The sequence below is a fragment of the Musa acuminata genome, chromosome BXJ1-6 (assembly GCF_036884655.1).
Source record: "Musa acuminata AAA Group cultivar baxijiao chromosome BXJ1-6, Cavendish_Baxijiao_AAA, whole genome shotgun sequence".
Lineage (NCBI taxonomy): Eukaryota > Viridiplantae > Streptophyta > Magnoliopsida > Zingiberales > Musaceae > Musa > Musa acuminata.
In genome coordinates, this window is record NC_088332.1 from 7,102,836 (window position 1) to 7,125,538 (window position 22,703).

Consider the following 22,703-nt stretch of genomic DNA (forward strand, 5'->3'; position numbering starts at 1 on the left):
ATGAGTGGAAATGTTACAGACTTCGTTTTAACCGGTACGGTGCCCTTTTCCCCCGAACACTTCCGAGTCGACGCCAAGTCCCGGGGAAACCCTCTCGGTGTTTGGTGCTGCTCGCATCGCTTTTCCTTCGATCGCGACCATGTTATCGATCGAGGAATCGAAGAATCTATTCGCCTTGCTGGACGCGGAATCGAAGCCCTTCGATGAGATCGTCGCGGATTACCTATCCCAGTTCGCGCGAGAAGCCCGGTTTAGGGTTTGCTCCTCCCTCGCTGTTCTCCTCGAGGTAGGAGATGAAGTCCTACATCTTTTGTTGTTTCTTGATTCTTTTGATTGATTTGGTTTATGGGGGCTTGAGTTATTAGGGCATTCGCTGCTTGATCTTGGGTTTTAAGATGGTTGCTCTGGATTCCTCCTCTTATCTTGATACGTTTTTGCTAATTTCTGCCTGGAATTTGTATCGTTGGGGGTCTTGGCTTTCCCATGTCTTGGAAAACTTATAATGACGAAGTGCCTTTTTTCCTTCTGCTTCTGGTTTATATTCGAGAATTTTATGTGCTTTCTTCTAACATTGTTTGAAGCTTTCGCTTTAGCATTTGATGAAGAGAATATGATATGATAATGTAATAGTATCAACAAGAAGATCATGCATCAGGAGTACATTTGCGCAATCTCTTTTGGTTATTCTTTTTTTTTACTTTTTGACGAAGGATGTGGTATATGAACTAAAAGGGTATTTTTTTTCTTCGAATATATATATTTGACTGTATGCGTTAAACGAAATGTTCTTGGATCCTCGCAATTGATTAGCCAATATTGAGGTGTCCTTTTCAATTGTAACGACTTCTGGTAGTAATCCGAACTGTGTTATTGTAGCATCAAACAGTCTCGTCTTTGTTTCTGGTGCGTTTGTTCATACTTTGCTAAGACCATAAATTAGCCTATTGGATTGGGAACGTTGGCAGGAGAAATGCTGTGTGTACTGAACAAAATATTTTTGGATGTATGCAATTTGAAGTGAGTACTGACGTGCCCTGTCTTTGAATTTTATATTCTGGTCTTTATTTTCACAATTTCTGGTTGCAATCTGAAATCTGTATTATTTTTGCATCAAACGGTCTGTTCTTTGTTTTTTATGTGCTTGTTCGCAATATGCGAAGCCCATAAAGCAGCCCAGAGGATTGGAAACGCCAACTGGATTAATACTCCCAAGATTTTTGTTGTCAGCAAGCATCAATGCAGCTGAAGGTTCTTTGTTATAATTTATAAATTTCTAAAAAGTGGAGTTTAAGACAATGGTTTGGTGGGAACAGCTTATGGACTTTGACTTTTTCCTGTTTGTCTTACTGAATGGGAAATGAGCTGAGCATCGAGCATAGTATATATGTAGTGTTAGCTCTTGAGAGCAAGATTTGAGCCATTAGATTCAGTTCAGAAGTCTTCATCCAGATTATTTAGACTGAAGTAGGAATTTGGCGTCCAATATAGGACTGAAATTCTCATCGACCTCATTTCTTCATCATGTGGTTTTTTTTTCTATTTTACATTATTATTTATCTATAATACTTGTTAGTAATTCAGCAGCTACCCCTCTTCTGATTCCTGAATATAATGTCTGCATAGGGTGTGAAGAAACCTGGCTTCAATATTTTCTTTCAGGAGATAGATTTTTTGGTGGTGACATATAATTTAGCTATTAGTGGGACGATTCTTTAGTTATATTTTAAGTTATCAGAACTTGATCATAGTGTTAACAAGCATGTGATTTGTATTAGGAACAAAGTATATTTAGTGTGCTTTTTATCACTCCATGTGAATTGTGGTTGAGAAATCTGTTGAGCAAGGTCTGAAGGTCCAATTACCGAATCTGTTCTGGTCCATTTTGGAGTACAGTGTCTTGGTATGTTGGAACATACCATGAACCATTGGGGGAGGGCAACGAGGGGAGGAAGAAGAAGGAAGGAGGATGAAGAGGAGTAAGAGGAGAAAGGAGGTGGAAGGAAAAGGAAGAAGAGGTGAGGAGTAAGAAAGAAGAAGAAAGAGAAAGAGGAGGAGGAGGCCGTGTGAGTGACAAATGATGATGGCCATTTGAGTAGTGAACAATGGCACTGTGAGACTAAGTGATGGTTGTGCAACCCATGCAGCTCGCGAGTGTGAGGAGTCGTGATCCCTAACTAAAAGAGGAAAACTGACCCACACACATATTATATGTGTGGGATGTTCCGTGTACCAGTCGATAGTTGAAGTGGTAAATATCGGCCGAACTGGTTGGTTCGACAAACCTTGCTGTTGAGGTTAATATGACACTGAATTCTATCCTTGCCATGGGATCCAAAATTTAAGTAAATTGGTACTATTATTAGAGACATTTCATTTGACTAGCAAATGTAGGTTGTCAATTAAGTGGTACATGCATATGCTCTCCATTATGTGCAAGTAGTATATTTAAACATTATATGCCATGTATATTATAAGTCTACAAGAATTAAAGAAGATGGGATGTGTTTGGTCAATTTTTGGTTGTTCGAAGTGGAAGTTGAATTCAGATCCAACCTGGTTCCTTTCCCAAGCTAGTCTCAAATCGAACTTCACTACTAGCCGTTCAAATCCTACAAAACTACGTTGGGGCACTCCTGACGATGTCCCTTTGATGCTTAAGTCAATGGATAGGCCGGACAAGTCGGATAGGCTTTGAGTCTGTGTGTTTTGACATACCATTGGAGCCCCTTTTATAGTGGGTGCTCGATGCCATTTCCTTCGCATGGTGCGTTCTTCATGCGAACGTGGAGCACCGATTCCGGTCGTAACTGTTGCTAGCCCACGTTGAGTTTGGGATTGCGTAGCTTCCTAACATGTGACGTGGATTGGACGATGGGGGTGGCTAGTTGGTTGGAGAATGTGGAACCATGGGGAGTTTTTGTGCTCACCATGTGGAATTTGTTCGCTGGTAGTGGGCCACCCCTCGAGACCCAGGATTCGGCCACATGGTTGGGAGGTGGCATCGAGGTGTCAATTATATGGATCTGACTTGTCGACCATGCGACAACCCATTGTCTGCCATATGGCGTCGACGTATCGGTCGCATGGCCTGGGATATCTGCCACATGGTGTCGACAATGTCAGCTGTGTAAGTCGGTTGTTGGCCAAACGTGGCAAACGTGTTGGCCGCATGGTCTCAACCAGTGATTGAAAAAGGCGCTCGCCTAGGCGCTCGGGCGAGGCGAGGCGAGGCCCGAGCGCCTCGCTAATCTCCCAGGCGGCACGCTTTAAACAGGCGCCGCCTGGGCGCTCGCCCGAGCCCAAGCGTTGGGCGCTTCGGGCGAGCGCCTGGGTAAACCAAGGCGACCGAACCAGGATTTTAGGTCTGGTTCAGTCCTAGTTTGGTTGGTTAGTTGGTTCAATCGAACCAACTAAACCAATATAACCCTTACCCAACCCTAACCCGCTGTCGTTGCCACTCCCGATCTCGATCTCGAACTCGCTGCTCGCCGCTGTCGCTGCTAGCAAACGCTGCCGTTGTCGCCGCTCGCCGCTGTCGCTGCTCGCAAACGCTGCCTCTGTCGCCGCTCGCGCCTCCCGCTCCCTTTCTCGCTGCCGCCGCTGCTGCTGCTGTCGTTGCTCGCCGCTGCCGCTATCGCCGCTGCCGCTATCGCCGCTGCCGCTATCGCCGCTGCTTCCTCGTTTCTCAGTCAACAAGCTCAGTATACAATATACTGTTAATATTAAGTTTATTTGAAATGATTAATTTTCAATACTATTAATATATTTTCTTAATTTAATAGCATATTTTTATTTAAAATTTTAAATAATTATATTTATTAATTATATTATATATTTTTATATTTTAGCGCCTCGCTTCGCTCGGGCGAGCGCCTAGCACCTCGGGCGTTTTTGGACCTTGGCGCCTAGCGCTTTTTAAATCACTGGTCTCAACGTGTTGGCAGCACGGTGTCAGCATGTCGGTTATATTGCGTTGATATGTCAGCCACGTGGTGCCGACGTGTTGGCCTTGTCATTTTCCCCTTAGCAAGCTGTATAAGTGACAATATGACATGCATAAAATTATTTCTATTTCAATGCAATCATTATGTTTTTAGAGCCTTAACTATGAAGCTTTTATTTGGATTCTTTCTCTTGGTGCTGTTTGGAGGAACTATTTTTTTCTTAATTTCTCCCTGCCTCTCCTCATGTATCTTGTCCCAAGGAAACTGAATCAGTTTCAGCACCATGATTTTGATGGTATTTGTGAAATGAAAAATGAGCTTCTTTAGAAACATTCACTTGTCGTTAACATTTTTTTATTGAATTTGATACTTATTGATATTTTTGTTCTACAAGGGTTTTTGGTTCACACTTAACAGCACCTAGAATCCTGCAGAACTTTTGAGGTTTGCATGGAAATGTAGTCAGCCATTATCGTGGTAGAAACCAAGGTTATAATAATCTGTTGATGCCCATCGATTTATATTTTCTTCTTGAAGCTGAGACCGAAGTTTTTTTTGGTTGAGTATTAATGCTTGTCTGTTCAGAGATTCCACCATAAATTAGTTATATATGTTAACATACTTGTTTGCAAGAAAGTTTACTGTGATGTTCTTATAAAATGAATTTTGTGATATTTTAATGCCCAAATTTTCTCTTCCTGTGATCTTTTATTGCCAAGGATCACTACTCGTAAGTCCTGCAAAAGTATTTGGGTATGAATTCTGATTGTGCAAATGTAATATCTTTCCCTTTGTTCTTCTCCTTATGGTAATTTGCTGCTCTAATTGAATGTGTTATCTCATGCTTCGGCCTGCTTTTAACTTTTTTTCACATACCCAGGATAAAGTTTTGCTTAAGCCCAGCCAGCGTTTGGTTGCTTATGCTATTCTTCACGAGACTTATTCCTCTCAGCCGTCATCGTTGAACCCATTCATTTCATTACTTGTAAATGTAAGTACGGCAATTTCTTTCTGATGCATTTCTTCCAAATGCTTGACATTTAGAATTACAAGGATTGGTTGCATTTTGACATTTCCTGAGTGCACGTCACTATTATTTTCATGTGATTACGTGAACTGGTGCCGACAGCTAAATGGTCTAAAAATAATCTGAAACAATGAGGAAGTGGACTGGAGAAACAAGCAATCATGTACACTATCACCGAATTCTCACAAATTGATATGGAACCAAAAGGTCAAGCTGGATATATTTTTTTTCAGATTCAATGTATATAATTCATAACTTGATAAATTATCGTTACTGAGATAATTGGAACCTCCTGATTAAGCAATAGTATGTTATGCAAAATGACACCAGATGTGTCTTAATAGGGTTTGATGTGTTGGGTATCGGATCCATGCTGGTCTCCAGCCAGAATGGTACAAGTCAAGAACTATGGTGCTTCTTTTAAGATTTGAGTATACTGGCTGAAACATATAACCATTAATACCATTGGTTATGTGGTATCTGTAGTTAATTCTATCTTTACTTGCAAAGAAATCCAAGCTACAATATCATCAAATCGAAATTAAAGTTTATTTTAACCAAGACAAATTAGGTTTGATTTGTTGGTGACAGGTGGTTTGGGCATTCTTATAATCATTATATGCTAAACATACATGAAAAAGATAAATCATATAGAAATCTATTGTGCACAAACTTAAGACTTTTGGGGTGCAGCGGGTTATCATGGAAGCGTTCCTTGATTTGTATAGCAGATCTTAGGAGTTATCCCTTCTAGTTGTCCTGTTTCAAGGTTTTAATCGCCCATATTGTTATGCACCTGAATCTTATTGAACTGCATTGACTGGTTAGTATGGTATTTGTTTTGGTATACAAATAAGAATACTAACAAAATTTTGATGTGTTGGTTCCAACCAATGCTGTTGGTACATTGGTACTTATATGCTCTCAGACTAGTACAATGTGGTCAGTATATCAAGGTATTGGAAACCTGTTTGTTTTATTAATTCCAAATGATAAAATAATTGTCAATTGAATTTGACTGGTCTGGTTCTACATTTGTTTATAGTTACATGAAACCTAGAAGTTGCACACTCTGCCCTTTATTCTAAGGGTAGAAAACTGAAGAATCCTTGCAGAATAGTTTTTTACAACACCTAGCTTGTCAGTGCTGGGTTCTAATGCTGGCAAAAATATGATCTTTTGTCATTCAATTTTTTTATAAAGCTACTATTTGTCTTCACAGGCAGCAACAGATGATGCCTTAGAGGAAATGGAGATGGCATTTATTCAACTTCTGTTGGGATCTATTGGTGGGAACAGTAACAAAGAGGTTTGCTCTTTTGTCTCCTCCCCTTTCAGTTGCATTTGTTCTGGTAGCTATTTCTTTGGATTTAGATTTGTTTAGTTAGTCACATAAATATTTTGCATAATTTTTAAATGTGATGAAATAGTACAAGAGGAATAAAAAGTGAGGAAAAAACATCATTTCAGGAGCTTCTATATAATTTAGGTCAAAATTTTTCTAGAGTCATATCTTCTCTGGAATACTTTAGAGTTTTGTTTCATTTATCATTGAACTATATAATTACCAGTTATTATTTTATATCAAGTACATATGATCATGCCTAGCAACCTTACCTTAGTTTGAGATGTGTTTGTTTTGAATTAAAAAAAGTTGCAAATATAATCCCTTGTAGGCACAATGAATCATGCGGCCAAGAAGTGATGAGGGGTCAAAGAATTAGGCTCTGGTGAGAAGGGGAAAGAAAGATCATTTCTTCCTTCAGCAATCAATGTCTTATACAACTTACAGCTATTTAAGGAACCAGTTCATGATTTTTTTCTTTTTTCTTTGCTTTAAGTGATAGATGGAATGATTTGAATTCTGAAGAGACTAGGTAGAAAAAATCGATTCCTCCAATTATAAATCTGGACTAGAACTTTTACAATTAAGTACAAAATTATGTCCAGACCTGGATTTCAGACAGTATTATATGCAGATGGACCTGGTTTTATGCTTAGGTTGGACTGAATGGTTGGGCAAAAATCACCACCATTAACCCCAGATGAAACCAGTTCCTTGGTTCCTGTTTCTTGGTAACTTTTGTTCCGTTCCTGGTGAAACCCCTTGGGTCCCTTGATGCCTATTATATAATATATACAAACTAGACTGGTTATGCACCGGTTCTTAGTATATGTGTCATGCAGCTCGTCTGGTTCCTTTTTATTTTTCAGATATATCAGGAATATTTCTTGGGTTCAAAACTGGGGTTCTGCATCTTATATGTCTTGCTCAATGGTATTTGGTTGGTACTCTGCCTTGTATTTGGTTGCTGTTCTCATGGTAGTAAACAGATGAAGATATGGACAGGTTCAAAAGTTTAATCAAATTATATGTATATGTTGTAGAATATGTATGCTTATATACATGGATATTAACACATCCTGGCTAGGATAAGCAAGGCTTTTATGTGGATCCTTCCACTCGAGAATTAATGAGGGAGAATCTATACTGTTTAAGTGACCTATGATCTTTAGATGCATATATAAAAAAGTTATAACCTTCTGATGCATTTTGTTTCTCTTTATCTCTCTCATGTTTTAGAATGAAATTTGCTCATTCGAAGTGTAGTAGTTTTTTTTTCTGTCAATCTCAAATTTTGACGATGGGTACAAGCCTTTTAAAAAAATAAATAACAAAATGTTAACATCTGCAAGCTTTTTTTGTTAAGCCATTTATCCATATATATTCAGTACATTTATTACAGTTGGGATTTTTTTTCTTTTAATGGTAAATTCATTTGCATTTCTTATAAGATTCATCCATTTCCTCCAATCTGTTTTCTACGTATTTTTATTTGGTTTCTGATCAGGTTATGAAGCAGTCAGCGGTGGATTACATAAAAGGATTTGACTCATCGTCCTATGTAAGTATGAGGTTTGTGAGGATAATTTAGTTGATAAAGCCTTTTGCTTGAAACAATTGGTTCATATGATTTGGCATGATCTTCTGATGACTCTTTTTTTTTTTTTTTTTCCTATTTTATGGTTATTTAGGTTCTATTGCAATATGAACAGCTGCAGAAGCAGCATGTAGATGGATTGCAGTCCGAGTCATATAAAAGTATTTTCCAAGCAGCAGCGGTTAAAAATGTTATACCTGATCCAGATGTACCTCTTGGCTTTGATGCTAATTCATCTGAGTACAACCAATTCCCTCCACATAAGGAAAAAAGAAAAAGAAAGAATTGATTTGGTTCATTTTAACTTTACCTAACACCTTTTTTCCCCAATATTGTATGGTTTCAGGCCAAATTTATCACTAACAGGAGCTAAACCAAGAATTGGTTCTGAGGATAGAGACAGTGCTATAATAGGTTCATTGCAGAACTTATCTTTGGAAGGACTGGGTCCCCAGTGGATTAGGCCTGTTCCGCCGATGCTTCCAGTATTAGATGGAGAGGTAAGATTTCACTCGAGAGCTTATTATTCAATATTTTGATCTCTTGTTAATGAAAATTTATTGTACAGCTTATGTGGCTCAATCCTGATAATAATCATGAGCTGTTGTGGGACTATGGCATGTGTGCTGACACCAGTCGGGGAGCAGCTGTTAGAGATTTGATTGCAAAAGCATTGAAAGGTCCACTTGTACCTTCCCAACAGGAGGTCTTGCTCTGAGACAATTAAACAGTTTTAGCTGAATATTTCATGCGATAAGAAGGATGGCTCATTTGTATATGAATTGTCTCCCTATGTGAATAGTGTTTTTTAAATTTTATATTAGTTTTTTGTCGATTTATATGCCTTCTTTTGGCCATTGTTTTTGTGCTTGTAGATCCGAACTAAAATAATAGCAACTATATAGTTTTTTCACAAGTCTTGATTCTATGCCGTAATTTTGATAATAGTTTTCTGGCTTGAACCTACCTTTGTTGATTCCATACTTGTGCAAAACAGTTACTATTATTTGCTTCTTTCTGCAGCAAGTTGTTTTAGAACTAGCAAAGGACCCAAAACTTGTTTATCATTGCGGACTTACTCCCCTGAAGCTTCCGGTTTGTGACGTCTGTGCTTATATGGTTAATTTTTATTTGATGCTGTTTCTAATCTGGTAGCATCCGTATTTCTCTTTTGTAGGAACTAGTTGAGCACAATCCACTTATAGCTGTCGAAGTTCTTACAAAGTTGATGAATTCCCCTGAAATTTCAGAGTAAAACATTTTAATTGTCATGTGCTTACTAGTGATGTATATGTTATTCTGTTATACTTATTCCTGAGTTTGGTTGTGCAGGTACTTTACGGTTCTTGTGAATATGGAAATGAGTCTACACTCAATGGAAGTAGTAAACAGGCTTACAACTGCAGTTAACCTCCCAACAGAGTTTGTACACATGTACATCACTAACTGTATATCATCCTGCGAAAACATAAAGGTCTTCCCACACTTTCATCCTCAAATGTTCCCCTTTTTTGAAGATATTGATTGCAATCTACTGACATGTTTGTAGCTGAAAAAACCATTGGCTTTCAGTTATTTTAGTACTTTGTGCACTGCTTGTAGCTAATTGGTGAAAACATGCTATTTTTCATTAGCAAATGGTCTTTTCCAAAGCCTCTAAGAGAGTAATTTCATTTGCATGTGGCTGTTCCCAGTAGGACTGCTGTTTTGTCTGGGTTGACTTCGACTCGTTTAGAATGTACGAAACAGGCAGTACGTACGTGGACCGGGGCGGTCCACTCTGACCCACTAAAACGGGTTGACTTCAACTCGTTTAAACTTTTATGATACGCATTTGCAAGCCCTCTTTGCCCGAACATGAGTACATCTCTCGTGCTGCTTCGAGACGTATGCCTCCTCCTCCCCTTCTCTTTCTCTTCCTCTTATTCCTTCCTCTCCCTCCATCTTCTTCCCCTACTGCCTGCTCTCCTTCTTCCTCCGTTTGCCTCTTCCTCTTCCTCCACCGCCTCTTTCTTCCATCCTCCTTCCTCTTTTCTTCCCTTCCTCCATTGCCCTTTCCTCTTCTCCTTTTTGTTCCTTTTTGAAACACCAGCGGATACCGGTGTACTGTTTGTTGAGTGGTACAGTGATCCCAACTGGTAACCGGTACATATCAGTCCCCAACCAAATCGTCGAAACATGTCCTGTACCTGAAACAGCATGATCACTTCACACCATGATAATATTGGCAGTGAGGAAAGTTGATTGAATCTGGTTCTGCTGAATTAACCATTCATTAGTATAAGATTTGAGTTGGGATTTTACGTGTTTGTAGTAGTAGTATAATATTTGACCAGGCGTGTGAAATGGTACAGAAGTTCTTTGAGTTTTGTGGAGAGAAAAGAACCTTAATGTTTTTTCTAATGTTTTAGCTCATATGCTTTCATCTGTTAGATCAATCATCATCTAGAACTTAGTGTGTAGCCATTCTTCCTCGGATTACGTGCTTTCATTGTATAGCAATTGCCAATGAAACTGTAATATCCTGTACTTTGTTCTATGTTTCATTACTAGATGCACACATGGAAACACGCCATTGTCTAAATTTATTTTGTTGCTAGATCAATTCACAGTGGTCATTCAATTACTTATTCTCTAGTTGGCCATGTTTATAGCTGACATCAAGTTTTGCCTGCAGAAGAGCTCCATAGGTAGCAGCACTTTTGATACTGATGGTACTTTGATTATCATTGTTGAGGATTTATGCTTATTCTTCTATTTTTATGGTCAGACTGAAGATCTGATTTTCAGGCAGCATAATTGCATTTAGCTTGAGTTTCTGAGCTTCAATTGTGAAAACAGAAGATTCTTGTTAATTTTGTAGTCTACATTGACTCTGAATAAGATAATCAAGTGATGAATAAGTGTTGTCTCCAAGAAATAGAAACCTAAAACCTTGTAGACAATAATCTTTTAATTTCTTTCTTTTTTTATTGTTGTCATTGTCTCCTGTAAGTTGCTCATGCCAATCTTTTGAGTTTCTAGAAATGGATTTTGGATCTTTTTTAGCTGATACTGTCAGAAACTGGTTGATATAACCTGAAACATAATAATTCATACCCAGACATCAAGAGCAGGGGAACTAATTATGATGCTACTGACTGGTTGGCTGTTTAGCCAAAACTTTCATCTTGATTGAGTTTATGTTTACATGTTCATTAATGCTTGGAACTGTTTAGCAGTCTAGTGTTTGTCATTACACTATCATTGTAAACTATAAATCATTGTACTCCTGTAGTCTTAAAAGTGTAGGTTTGTCGAAACATATTTTGCTATATCAACAATGTCTACTTACGGTTTTGTTTGTCTTGCTATTTAGATGTATGATGTTTGTTACTTACAGCAGTTGGGTGTTTCAATGGATCTTACTGTTCTTCATTTAGTATACACATGCTAAAACTAGGAAATTTGTGCTTTAAATTCTATTGGATTTGATGTTGTCTTTTTTATGACAAACTCACAGAACCGCTAAATTGTTAATTTGATGTTTTGTCTATTATGCAGGACAAGTACATGCAAAACAGACTGGTGAGGTTGGTTTGTGTGTTTCTACAGAGTCTTATCAGGAACAAGATCATTAATGGTGAGTTTGCTTTTCAGCATGCTTATATATTATAGTGTACTTATGCTCTCTCGTGGAGGAACTGACATTCATGGTTGATGTTTATGCTGCCATTTCCCTGCTTCTAAGTGCATTAAACAAAGTTTTTTACTTTTCTCTGTTAGTTTGTCCTTTTTGTATGAAAGTTATGAACTGTCTTTTTTCGTTGCAAGCTCTAGAATACAGTTTTACTGGAACTCTATGCTCTTTAAGTTTAGTAGTGGGTGGTGGTCATAGTCCTTGTTGCAGTTTTATGTTTGATTTTGATCTAGGATCAAATCCCTGTGTTGGTCATGAGTGTCAGCGTAGTTAGGAAATAATCAAAAGCAAAGGGAAAGGTAATGAAATGATCAATTAGTTATCTATGGATTCTGGTACCCTTTTTTTCTTTAACTTTGCCCATCAAGATGTTCTGTACCCTGGTACTAAGTTTTTGTCGGTGCGATACTCTACCATGTGGTAGTTGCTTACGTAGATCGTAGTTGGTTCACATAGAGCACTTATTATTGATATCTCAACAGTTTACAGTGTACATAATCATATTTTAGTGTGATGAGGGCTGCCTGCACATATTGACCCTCCTGACTCTACGTTGGCTTCGCATGTCGATCCTCGCAATCTAAATGACCAGAGGTTGTGTTAAAATAGTGATCTCTTTACTTGTAAGGATACGATTATATATATAGACCCCCCCCCCCCCTAAACACCTCATTGGTTCTCATTTTGGGTTCTTCTTTTGTGTATAGTTAGACTGCCCGACTTTCTGATAAACTTTTAAGATGATTTAGGTTTATTTGATCATGTAAATGAAAATTACATTTTCAAAATGGACAGTCTTCTTAGATCGAATATGTATTGTAGTTTATGTGACAAAAAAAAAAAAATTGTTGTTGTGACAGTTTATTATTGTACATTAAGATTAGCATGGATGACGTGATGCATGTCGTCCCACACTGGTAATGACATTCCTATGGTTGTTTGTCGTGATATGCAGTTCATGATCTATTCATCGAGGTGCAGGCATTCTGCATCGAGTTCTCCCGCATCAGGGAGGCTGCTGGCTTGTTCAGGCTTCTCAAAACTCTGGAATGAGCTGGAGAATTCTTGCAAATTTTAATGCTATCTCGCTCCATTCTGTACATTCGATGTTACTTTTTACGGAGAATTGACCCAAAATCCCATGATCTATCGGGACCAATCATCAGACCATGCATCCACATTTATGAATATATACATATGCATGAGCCTACAAAATTATTTGGAATTCGATTTCTTTCCATTTTAAAATTTCTGTTGAATACTCCCGTGATTTTACTGGACCCCTTGCTTGTCATCAGTATCATTGGTTCCGACTTCCCAAGTATGTTTGATTCTTAACGTCACTTATGGCTGGTCTTAATTTGGATGTTGGAGCTCGATGGGTTGCCGTTTTGTAGTCTAAACAGGTGTTCTAAACCCTGAGAGAATGGACCGTAGAGGAACCAGCAATAACAGAGCCATATTTTTGCGTTAGTAGTAGATTCTGATTGCCAGTTTAAGAACACAACAATGTTCTTTTAAAAAGCTCAAGATTTCCTTATGCAGTGTTCTGCTTGTACAACATATATAGAGATCAATCGCAGTGTATTGCACTCCATTGCATAAGCACGACCATGTTTTTTAAAAAGCTTTAAGATTTCCTTGTGCAGTGTTGCTTGTACAAAATATACAAAGATCAATCATAGTGTGTTGCACTCCATTGCATGAGCTCATCCACTATTGAAAGCGTGCAGCAAGGTCCTTTCGGTTTATTCCCCATGTAATCCGTCGAGTTTGCTGTGTGTTTCAACCATCTTGGGTTGCAATGGCCCTTTTCTGTCCATAAGAATTCGAGAATGACCGGATACGAAGCACCAAATAGCAGAGATTGGCAAAAAAACTATCCTCCTCGAGGAGCCGTAAGAACTCGTGTAACAACGGTGGAATGCAATCGACTTTTTAAGTTGTATTCTTTCATAAAAAGAGCAAAAAAAAAATAAAGTCTGCAGCGATATTAATATGTTGATAGATATTGCAGTAACAGTGTGACAGGCAAAGAAATATAAGTACAGCGATGACCTATTTGTGGGAGTGGTGATGAGGGAACAATCCAAGAATGTGTTCCGCCATGAAGTCGTGTCGAGTAAGGATTCCAACAATTGGAGGCGTCTGCACGCAAACAGGTGTAGCAATGAGTCGGTCAGAGCTGATGAGTTCTAAAATATGAACACGCGTGAATAGACAGATAGATATCCACTACAGTATATACAAAACTAGGCATAATTATGAGTAGATTGTAGCTATTCGAATGCGATATTGTTGTGAACATGTTTATCGTAGAAGTGATTGGCAATGTAACAAACCACTGACAGTATATACGAAAACTAATCATAATTATAATTATAATTATAGAGATAAAAGGAGTTCTTACCCCCGGTGTCTTTGGCACAACGCAGAGGTGCCGGAGTCCGAGCTCCCTGAAGAGGATGGCAGCCTTAGCCAATGACATCGTCTCAACCACCGTGTAGGGTGATTTATTCGTAACAGGATGGAGATCAACAAACATATCCATTTCCTCTTCGAGGATGTTCAAGTCTTCCAACTTGAGTCCTTTCCCTGATCCAGCTTTAGCGAAATCAAAGGCACCAAACCTTTGTAACATTTCTCGTACCCCAGTCTTCACCCTTTCCTTGGAAAATCTCTTCCCTTTCAGCAGAATCAGTAAGTGAGACCTCAACACCAGCCCGACTAACTCAGGGGCATCCGAGAACGGTGGCTCATCAACCACCGGAAATCCATTGTGACCGGTCAATCTTAGTGCATGTACTATGGTTCCCACCTTCTCCACTCCAGAAAAGCTGACGGGGGGTCCTGAGACCACATCCCTTGCGACCAAGTGCCTCATGTGAGGCTCTGCATGGGCCTCCATGAAAGGCAAGCCCTTCATCCGAACAATCTGGTCGTAGACCCCCTTGTTGAAGCTATCAGCCATTGTTTTGGATATCAGAAGAACCAGCATCACCAGAGGTAGCAGTAGCAGGTCATTGGTGAGCTCAAGGAGGATGACACAGACTGAAACAGTCATTCTCATGGTTCCACCAAGAAAAGATGCTGCTCCAAGGAGGGCAAAGAGGCCGGCGTCGAGGTCCGAGATAGGGCCAAGCAGAGTCCCAACCATTCGGCCATATGTAGAACCGGCGAGTATAACTGGGATGAAGAGACCCGAAGGAACAGCAATGCCATATGTTACGAGTCCAAGGCAATAAACCGCAGCGAAGAAGACGAAAAGGGTAGACATATGGAACTCGTTGTCAGTGCCGGCACTGAAGAGATTGCGGATGGCATCGTCGTTGGTGTTGAGGAAGAGGGAGGCAAGGTCATTGTAGTGACCCGGGGGACACTGGAAGTTCTTGAAATTGCCGGAGCGGCCTATGGTCGGGCACTGCTCTTGGAGATGTGCGGGGCAGGGAGTGCAGCTGGCGAGCCAAGGGAGCCCGTAAGAGCAGCATGATGTGAGGATAGATATGGCCACGGTGAGGAGAATCTTGAACGGAGCACCTTTCCTGCAATCAAATACAATCGTTTGATCGACTCGAAAATTTTTCTTAGGACTGATATCATTAATAACAGAGTGAATGTAAGGAATTTACTCATTGATGAAGCTGTAGGTTCGAAGAATCCGGTCCAGAAGGTAATTGAAGAGGGCTCCGAAGACTCCCCCAATTACTCCAAGAACTATTATGACTATCAGATCGGGAGTGCTGTATGTGGTAACGCTTGAGCTAACATCGAACATTATTAGTCCTCCTTTGCCAAACAACCCGCATTTTCCACTGCGGCAATACTCTATTAAACTTCTCAATGATACAGCAACAACAGCTGTTGTGAAGAATGTTCTCCACAGAAGCGCACTTCGCCACCTGAGGAAAATGAAGACAACTAGTAAGATAATAATGCATGTTTTTGAGGCATCAAGATCTGCCATCTCAATTTTCGAAGAGTCTTGCTTTCTGGCACTTGTCGAGCTCTGGAGGTAAGAAAAAAACGCTTTGCAAACTGCCTTGCTCAAAATACATGATCATTTAAAATTCTTTCATTTCTAAAAATAATGTCATTTTGATGCATCAACACAAATAATTTGTGAAAAGCAGATCCTGTCTTCGATTTTGATTTATTTGTTAAAAGTAGTATCCCATAATTTTTACTTTTGAGGAAACATATGTCCAATAATTATTACTGCTAAACCAAATGCCATAATATTTGTTTCAATCTATATGAATATGGCAGCCAGAATTGTCTATCGATGGTCATAAATGCTGAACTAATATCACAATTGCAGCACCAAAAGAAAAAAAAAGTAGGATTACCAGGAAGCCGCTTCTTCGAGAGCAAAGAGAACACCACCAACTGGTGCTCGGAAGGCAGCTGCCACTCCTGCTGCTGATCCACAGGTTATCAGATCTCGTCGATCCCTATCATTTTTGAAGTACCTGAGCCATGTCCAAGTCAGATGATACTTGCGAGATCCACCTTGACCAAGTAAGTTGGCAATGCATGCTCCTGTGTGCACCATAGGCCCCTCCTTACCCAATACAAATCCAGCAGAAACTCCACCAATTGACCCAAATATCTAGAGAATCAAGAAATATAAATTAATAAACACCATGCACTATATACAACTAATCCATACGCAGAACAATATGTTTTGCAACGATGTTTATGGTTGATACTTCATTTGCCACACTGCATAATGTAAAGACCTCATACGATCTTTAGTTGATCAATCAGGTAGAAGATTTATTTGATTTAGAGGTAGATCTGCTGAATGGAGTTTTTATATTTGCTTCAAGACCAGGAATTGGAATTGAACATTTTCAGTTTATAAATTCCCAATCTGACAGATACGTATCTCCTGATACCCCTACCTACCCCACACCCCCCGCCCCCCTCCCCCATTGGCAAGTTCCTAAAGTGAGTGTTGTTACAAGATGATCAGCTAGCAAACTTGGTCCTTCGAGAAAGTTGAGATGATCCTTGTCACAAAAATGGTCATGTCAGACATTATTCAGTTTGTAGCTGGATGCTTATGGTCAAAACTCCAAGAAACTTGGAAAAGATATCCTAGTAAAAGATAAAGTTCATCATGAAAGATCCCCTCTTATGAAGAATTTTGCATAGATCAACTAGTTATAGCTTTTTGGAAAAAAGAAAAAAAACTAGTGATAACTTTGTGTCTTACTTGTCCAACTATAACCATAGAAGGAAGTTAGGTAAGACAGTTATAATTTTGTTCTACTGCTTGGAGTGCTTCAAGAGAAGACAGGATGAAGAAAGATAAAAAGAGATTAGGCAAATATGAAAACAATTGTAGATTGTTTTTAAACCATATATGATGGTTTTCTTCCTCTACTAATTGGCAGCAATAAAAAAAAATTTGAGTGGATGTGCACTGTCATCACTTAGCATCTACCTCTGTGGTGGAATGTGAATTTAAAATTTATGATGCTCTTTAGGAGGGTGTTTTCACAAGTTCATGGCTGGAGCTGTGTGTGATTAACAAGACCGGAAAATTTCAGAAAATAGTTTATGTTTGGAACTTACTTTTACGAAGAGCGTGCTAGGAGCCAGTATGGAATAAGCATCGACTCCGTTTAGATAAGCTTTCACTTCAGGAATGCCAGACCCAGCAGCCGCAGGTGCAACATAAGCACAGAGGGCAGCTGCAGATGCTGCCAAAATTGCATTGATGCTACAGTAGGCTAAAAATGCTGCAAAGTACCTGTACTGGAACCATAATTGTACCAATTACATGATATTATTCTGCAAATGCGAAAGAACTTTGGCGTTTTCTTTTTGCATTAACTTGAACTCTGGCAGTTTGCAAACTATTAAAGCATGTCACCAGAAAAACTTTTTATATTTTATGATTAGCCTTTTGTGATGCATCTGAAAGATGTTCTGAAACCCAAAATTGTTCAGATGCATTGTTATACGCTTGACAAAGCACATGCACAAGCATAAAATTCTTGATTATACAATAAAAACTATGGAAAGCAGTCAATTTTAGCAATCCAGCTGAAATCAATCTAAAACAAATAGATCCAGTCACCCGAAGATTAATAGAAATCAATAAAGATTATGGAAGTGAATCCAAAGTTCAATCCCGACTTTACCTTTTAATTTGTTAGATTCAAAGAACCATTCCACAATAAACATCACCAGGAACTTAATTTTGTTGTCGTTCATCTGAGAAAAAGGAAAATCAAGAAAAAAAATGCAGAAGGCTAGGAATATCCAGTCTTTCATCACAATTAGAGCCTTCTTTAGAATTTAACGTTCCGCAAAAATTCTTGCAAACAAGGTCTTTTTTGTGCCCAGTTAGACTTAAGTTCTGTTGAGGCAAAATGGTCCATCATTTTGCTGTGAAACATTTAGAACTCTTTGGTTTGTTTCATGCTAAAACTCTTGAAACAGATCTCCGGTTGGATCTTGTTATATTCCAGTTTCCCACAGAAAAACCTTTAAAAAAGGTCTGTTAGAACATAAGTTATTCTGGCATTGTCTAAAACGAATTGTATTAGCAATCAACATATTAAATAGAAAGCAATTGGCCTAGATATTTAAGACAAAAGCACTTAAAACTTATGAATTTTCTTATAAATCCTCAACGAACAGCTTGTTGCATTATAATATTTGCCATTAACATTTATTTGTCGCTGTGTGCAATACTTCTTTATTTGATAGCAGAAAGTAATTCAGCCAATTTCAATGGCATGCATGTTCAGAAAAAATGGTGATAACGTAAGTTGGTTTTAACGTAAGTTGGTTTTACCTGTGCTCAAGCATAAGATTACTCGTCAGCAACAATTTAAATCCAGCAATGTTCTCAACTGCAAGGTTATTGAAAAAGCCAACTAGCCCTGTTGCCAAACCAATCAGAAGAGCAAGAGTCCATTTGAGGACAATGTACTGGAATATCTGGACTTTCTTCCTCGACCGCCAGTCTTGCTCGAAAAGATCGTTTTCCACAATTCTAAGACAAAATGAGATCATTTATGATTAACAAATAGCCATATGACAGTCCCAAGACATTTTATCTAAGCATAAAAGAAAAAAGATACCAGGTCCGATGCTCATAAACAATTTGAAAACAACATGAAAGTTCATAGTGATCTAATAATACTGATTTTGTGATCCATCATTACAAATATAGCATAACAAGTTTGAAGTTTTATTTGACATCATAAAATAGGTAGGGAAAAAATAATTGAGTTGCAGCAAATGGCATATATATTAAAGATAAAACATACAAAAATTTCTAGATTTCAAATTTGAGTGTCACAAGAAGGCGTTAACAATTAATCACAATCGACCTTATAAATCTTATTCATGGCAATCCACTTAAAAAACCATTTTAAGAATATTTAAGTATGTGGCCACACCTTTATTTATAAAATGCTGAGAAGAAGAAAATAAATATAATCTTCACCATGTTGTTCTGAAATCATATAGAAAGAAGATGGTGCACAGAGATAGGCAAGGTCTATATGGTTCTTGCTATTGGTACAGGACTAGTTATGAACTTTAGTGTAATCAATTCCGGTAAATTGTGATCTCATATTGTTTATATAATTCTTCACTTATTCTCACATTCTCATGCTGAAAATATCTCTGCAAACCAGATGACACCATAGTGGAAATTAGAATAGTCTCCTAGTTCAAGCCTGCTGAGGAATAGCTCTGAAGATGGTAAATCTAAAAATTAACAAAGAAGAATTATAAAAGAGTTCTAGAAGGCAATAATCTAAATTTTTTATTCATCAATGCTCTCTGAGAATTGATTTAGAAGGCTACATGCGACATATATAAAACCATGACTCCTTCAAAGTATATTGTAACTTCTAATCTTGATCAAACTCCTAATGCTAAACAATGCTCTAATTTAATATTCCAACATAAGTCAACTACATGTTAAACTGCAGCTTACAGATGATCCAAATCGACAGAAGAGAGGGAAAAAAACACACACAAAATTGCATCTGGACTACTTTAAAATAGGAAAGTTGCATACTTTACGAAATAAGTACTCAAACAAAGATGGCAGTGCGTATGCCACCACAACCCAATAGATAATTTAAGATCAAGCCTTACTCGTAGTCCAAGCTCTCGATGGTGCAGACATTGGCGCCAACGATAGCGATCTGCGAGGTTGTATTCATGGTGCGCTTCCTCAGTAGTGGCTCCCTCATACTCCCAGCCTCCTCATTCTCGTACAACCCCGATCCATTCCTCTCTATCTCCCGCCACGCGCCCTCCATGCCATCTATGTCGTTGCTTCCCTCTTGATGATCCATTGCTCCTCCCTGTGTCTGTCGCTGCCAAAAGACCTTCAATATGAAGATCTCGGTTCACCTACAAAAACAATATTCAGAAACAACCCTTACAAGTCCTCCAAGTCGCATGAATGGATTGGCGATGGTTGTACCAGCAAAAGGGAAACAAAAATGGGGGACACCTGAAATGCAGTAGACGTTCAGGTCATCATTCCAGCAATGAAGCGAATTATGAACAGGCACGTCGATATTACGGACCACAAACTAGTGGTCCATCGGGCGTCGGCAGACGACAATTGGAGGTCGCACCATGGTTTGGTGGGTGCAAAATTGTGGGACTTCCCAAAGCAACATGCCGTAACACATGGCACGAATTGCGTGTTAGAGCGAACCGCCCCCACTCGCTCTGGACCACAGAAGCCTGGTCAGCACAGCAGCCTCAATAACAAGGAGGCCGATGCTGTGCTGCCTGGTGATTGGAAGCAGCAGTGGCCCCATAGCTTCCAAGAGAACTGGTGACGTGGGTGGAGTTTTGTTTGGGCAACAGAAACGGTTGACGCGAACATTTCGCGTCACATTAGTTCTTTTCTCCGGTATTCGAGTACAAATACTGCTAAGCCTTCCAAAGACGTGACTGCTTAGGCATGTAAATTGTTGTCACGAGTCCCAAGGCAAGCATTATGGCGTTGATACTCGTGTTCGTTGTCGTGTTTAAGCCCCGACTGCAACACAAGCAGGGGTATATTGTTGGGTGGACAACTCTTGCCTACCGCAGAGGAAACTACGTGACACAATTATTAGAGGGTTGATCCGAGATTGGCGGTTCCTTCACGTAACTGTCAAGGTCAAATCCTAGGCTCTATTCCATGTACTACAATAATCAGAACTACAATCAAACCTGGGAAAGCTTGCAATTAATTCATACTGCTACTTGATTTAATCCATTTCGATACGACCATTTACTTTAGGATCAATGCAATTACGGCAATGAAGATGACATGTGGAGGTCAATTCCTGACATCAGCACCAGATTCCTGTATCAAGGAAGCAGTATGGGAACCACCGATTCTGTTAGCAGACAACTCTCCTATCCACACATCATCACTAATTATTCCAAGAGGAAGCAATTGAGTTGAGGGGTCTGCTGATTTGCAGATCGGAAGTAGGGATACGTCCCATTTGCGAACGAATGGGAACAGCTACTACAATTGCTCATTGATGTACTCCCACGAGATGCGCGATAGAGATCTCTTGGGCGACGACGCCCCTCTTCCTCTGAATCTGTTCTTCCACCAAAGTACTTAAAGAAACAATAGAATAGGAAGAATGAACATGGCGTAGGGGGGTTTTAACATTCGATCGTCATTCAATATTCCTTTTATAGTTGAAGAACAACAAAGCAAATTAATGGTAAGAAGCACGGCAAGAAATCGATCTGTAAGAGATTAGAAATAGTTCCAGAAACCCACAGGAAAAGAGCAGACTCTGATGAGTCCCAAACCTCGAGAATTCGGGATCGGAACGAAGCAGAGATAAAACGGTACCTCGATCTACGGGTTTGACTCCTCCGCAAAAGAGCTGCTCGATTTCATCCACCGAGACTCACGATCGCCAAAAATTTCCTCTGTAGCGATTAACCGAACCTCTCGTCTTCCTTCATCTTCACGCTATTTCCCCGTGACGAGAGAGGCGAAAAGGGGTCGCCCCGCGAGTCTCTCGCTGCCGATGGATGTGGAAGAGGAGAAAGAGAAAAGTGTCCCGTAAGGTGGAACGGAGAACATGGGTCTATATAGCACCACCCCGTAGGATCCGACGGTGATCGTTTGAAATGCGTGCTACCGTTTGATCTTGATCGAACGGGTATGTATTTCGCATGACACAGAAAATATTATTAATTTTTAAATTAAAAATAATCCTTATAACGTTACTATTTATTGCATTGTAATTCCATTGTCATTTATTCATATGTTAAACAATAAATATCATAAATAATTTGAACAAATCAAGTGAACAAATATGAGGAAAAGGAAATGAAATTGGAAGGTTTTGAAGGATCCTTTAGAACTTCGCTATGCATGGCATGCATTAAATTGCATTCAAACTAAGCTTTCCAAAAATATTGTATATCATTGGGCAATTTATAAAACAAAAAATGCTTGGTGATGAGCGAGTGATGCTCTTATATTTGGTTTTTATGGAAGAGTGTCTTTTTTTTCTTCCAAAAATCCTAATAATGTAGTTGAACCAAACTGTTTTAAGCATGATGGATTTACGGGTCGATTTGATTTGAATCAGGTTGATTCGAGTTAGATCCTTTCAGATTAGGTTGAGCCAAGTTGGATATCTTATTTTCAAATTATACTTAAGTTACACTCTAATTTATTAAAAAATATTATTTTTTATATAAATTTATATAAATCAGGTCATAGATCAAACTGATATATGGGTCGATTCAAGTCAAATCCTTTCAAATCATGTTGGTTCATATATCTTACATTCAAGTTATACTCATTCATAAAATTTATTAAAATATATTAATTTTTATATAGATTTATTCTAAATTTATTATAAATTAAAAACTAGTAAAATTTTTGTCAGATTACAATAGAATTCTCAAAGTTTTGATAATTAATTATCCTAAAAATATCTTTTTAAAATAATAATATTATTAAAAGTAATCAAATTTAACTTATTTTAATTTTGAGTATAACCAAGTTAATATAGTAAATAGAAAATATAAAATTTTATGATGATTTTAAGATAATTTTATAAAATTAATATATTTTTTAACATGTTCTA

General features: G+C 38.7%; 2 protein-coding genes across 5 annotated transcripts; one reads left to right on the forward strand and one right to left on the reverse strand.

Annotated features, from left to right (window-relative positions):
• Positions 1-9: 9 nt before the first annotated feature.
• On the forward strand, positions 10-12,851 carry LOC135675942 (uncharacterized). The gene is made up of 12 exons (XM_065186610.1): positions 10-286; positions 4,825-4,935; positions 6,194-6,280; positions 7,824-7,877; positions 8,008-8,153; positions 8,260-8,413; positions 8,482-8,619; positions 8,937-9,008; positions 9,091-9,164; positions 9,246-9,387; positions 11,457-11,535; positions 12,548-12,851. Exons 1-12 carry the CDS (start codon positions 140-142, stop codon positions 12,643-12,645), a joined length of 1,302 nt encoding a protein of 433 aa, XP_065042682.1. The 5' UTR covers positions 10-139; the 3' UTR covers positions 12,646-12,851.
• A 717-nt stretch (positions 12,852-13,568) lies between these two features.
• LOC135582352 (chloride channel protein CLC-c-like) lies at positions 13,569-21,661 on the reverse strand. Of its 4 annotated transcripts, XM_065186609.1 has the most exons (9): positions 21,449-21,661; positions 20,087-21,204; positions 19,723-19,983; positions 18,404-18,604; positions 17,173-17,350; positions 15,939-16,201; positions 15,222-15,491; positions 14,003-15,134; positions 13,569-13,740 (listed from the first exon to the last, which is right to left on the reverse strand). In XM_065186609.1, the coding sequence occupies exons 3-9, from the start codon at positions 19,923-19,925 to the stop codon at positions 13,651-13,653; spliced, it is 2,337 nt and encodes a 778-aa protein (XP_065042681.1). In that variant the 5' UTR covers positions 19,926-19,983; positions 20,087-21,204; positions 21,449-21,661; the 3' UTR covers positions 13,569-13,650. The 4 variants fall into 4 exon arrangements, with proteins under 4 accessions (XP_065042681.1, XP_065042679.1, XP_065042680.1 ...); XM_065186607.1 differs by lacking the exon at positions 20,087-21,204; XM_065186608.1 differs by lacking the exon at positions 21,449-21,661 and having other exon boundaries at positions 20,057-20,134.
• Between the last annotated feature and the right edge of the window lie 1,042 nt (positions 21,662-22,703).

What these genes read in the sequence shown, in the direction of transcription:
- LOC135582352 (XM_065186606.1), bottom strand. An exon ending in CTAGCACGCTCTTCGTAAAA is followed by an intron (nt 16,202 to 17,172) that starts GTAAGTTCCAAA and finishes TTGATTCTCTAG; the next exon opens with ATATTTGGGTCAATTGGTGG. An exon ending in TTGTGCCAAAGACACCGGGG is followed by an intron (nt 13,741 to 14,002) that starts GTAAGAACTCCT and finishes GTTTGCGTGCAG; the next exon opens with ACGCCTCCAATTGTTGGAAT.
- LOC135675942 (XM_065186610.1), top strand. Translation starts at nt 140, where the DNA reads ATGTTATCGATCGAGGAATCGAAGAATCTATTCGCCTTGCTGGACGCG. An exon ending in TCATTTCATTACTTGTAAAT is followed by an intron (nt 4,936 to 6,193) that starts GTAAGTACGGCA and finishes TTGTCTTCACAG; the next exon opens with GCAGCAACAGATGATGCCTT. An exon ending in TTTGATGCTAATTCATCTGA is followed by an intron (nt 8,154 to 8,259) that starts GTACAACCAATT and finishes GTATGGTTTCAG; the next exon opens with GCCAAATTTATCACTAACAG.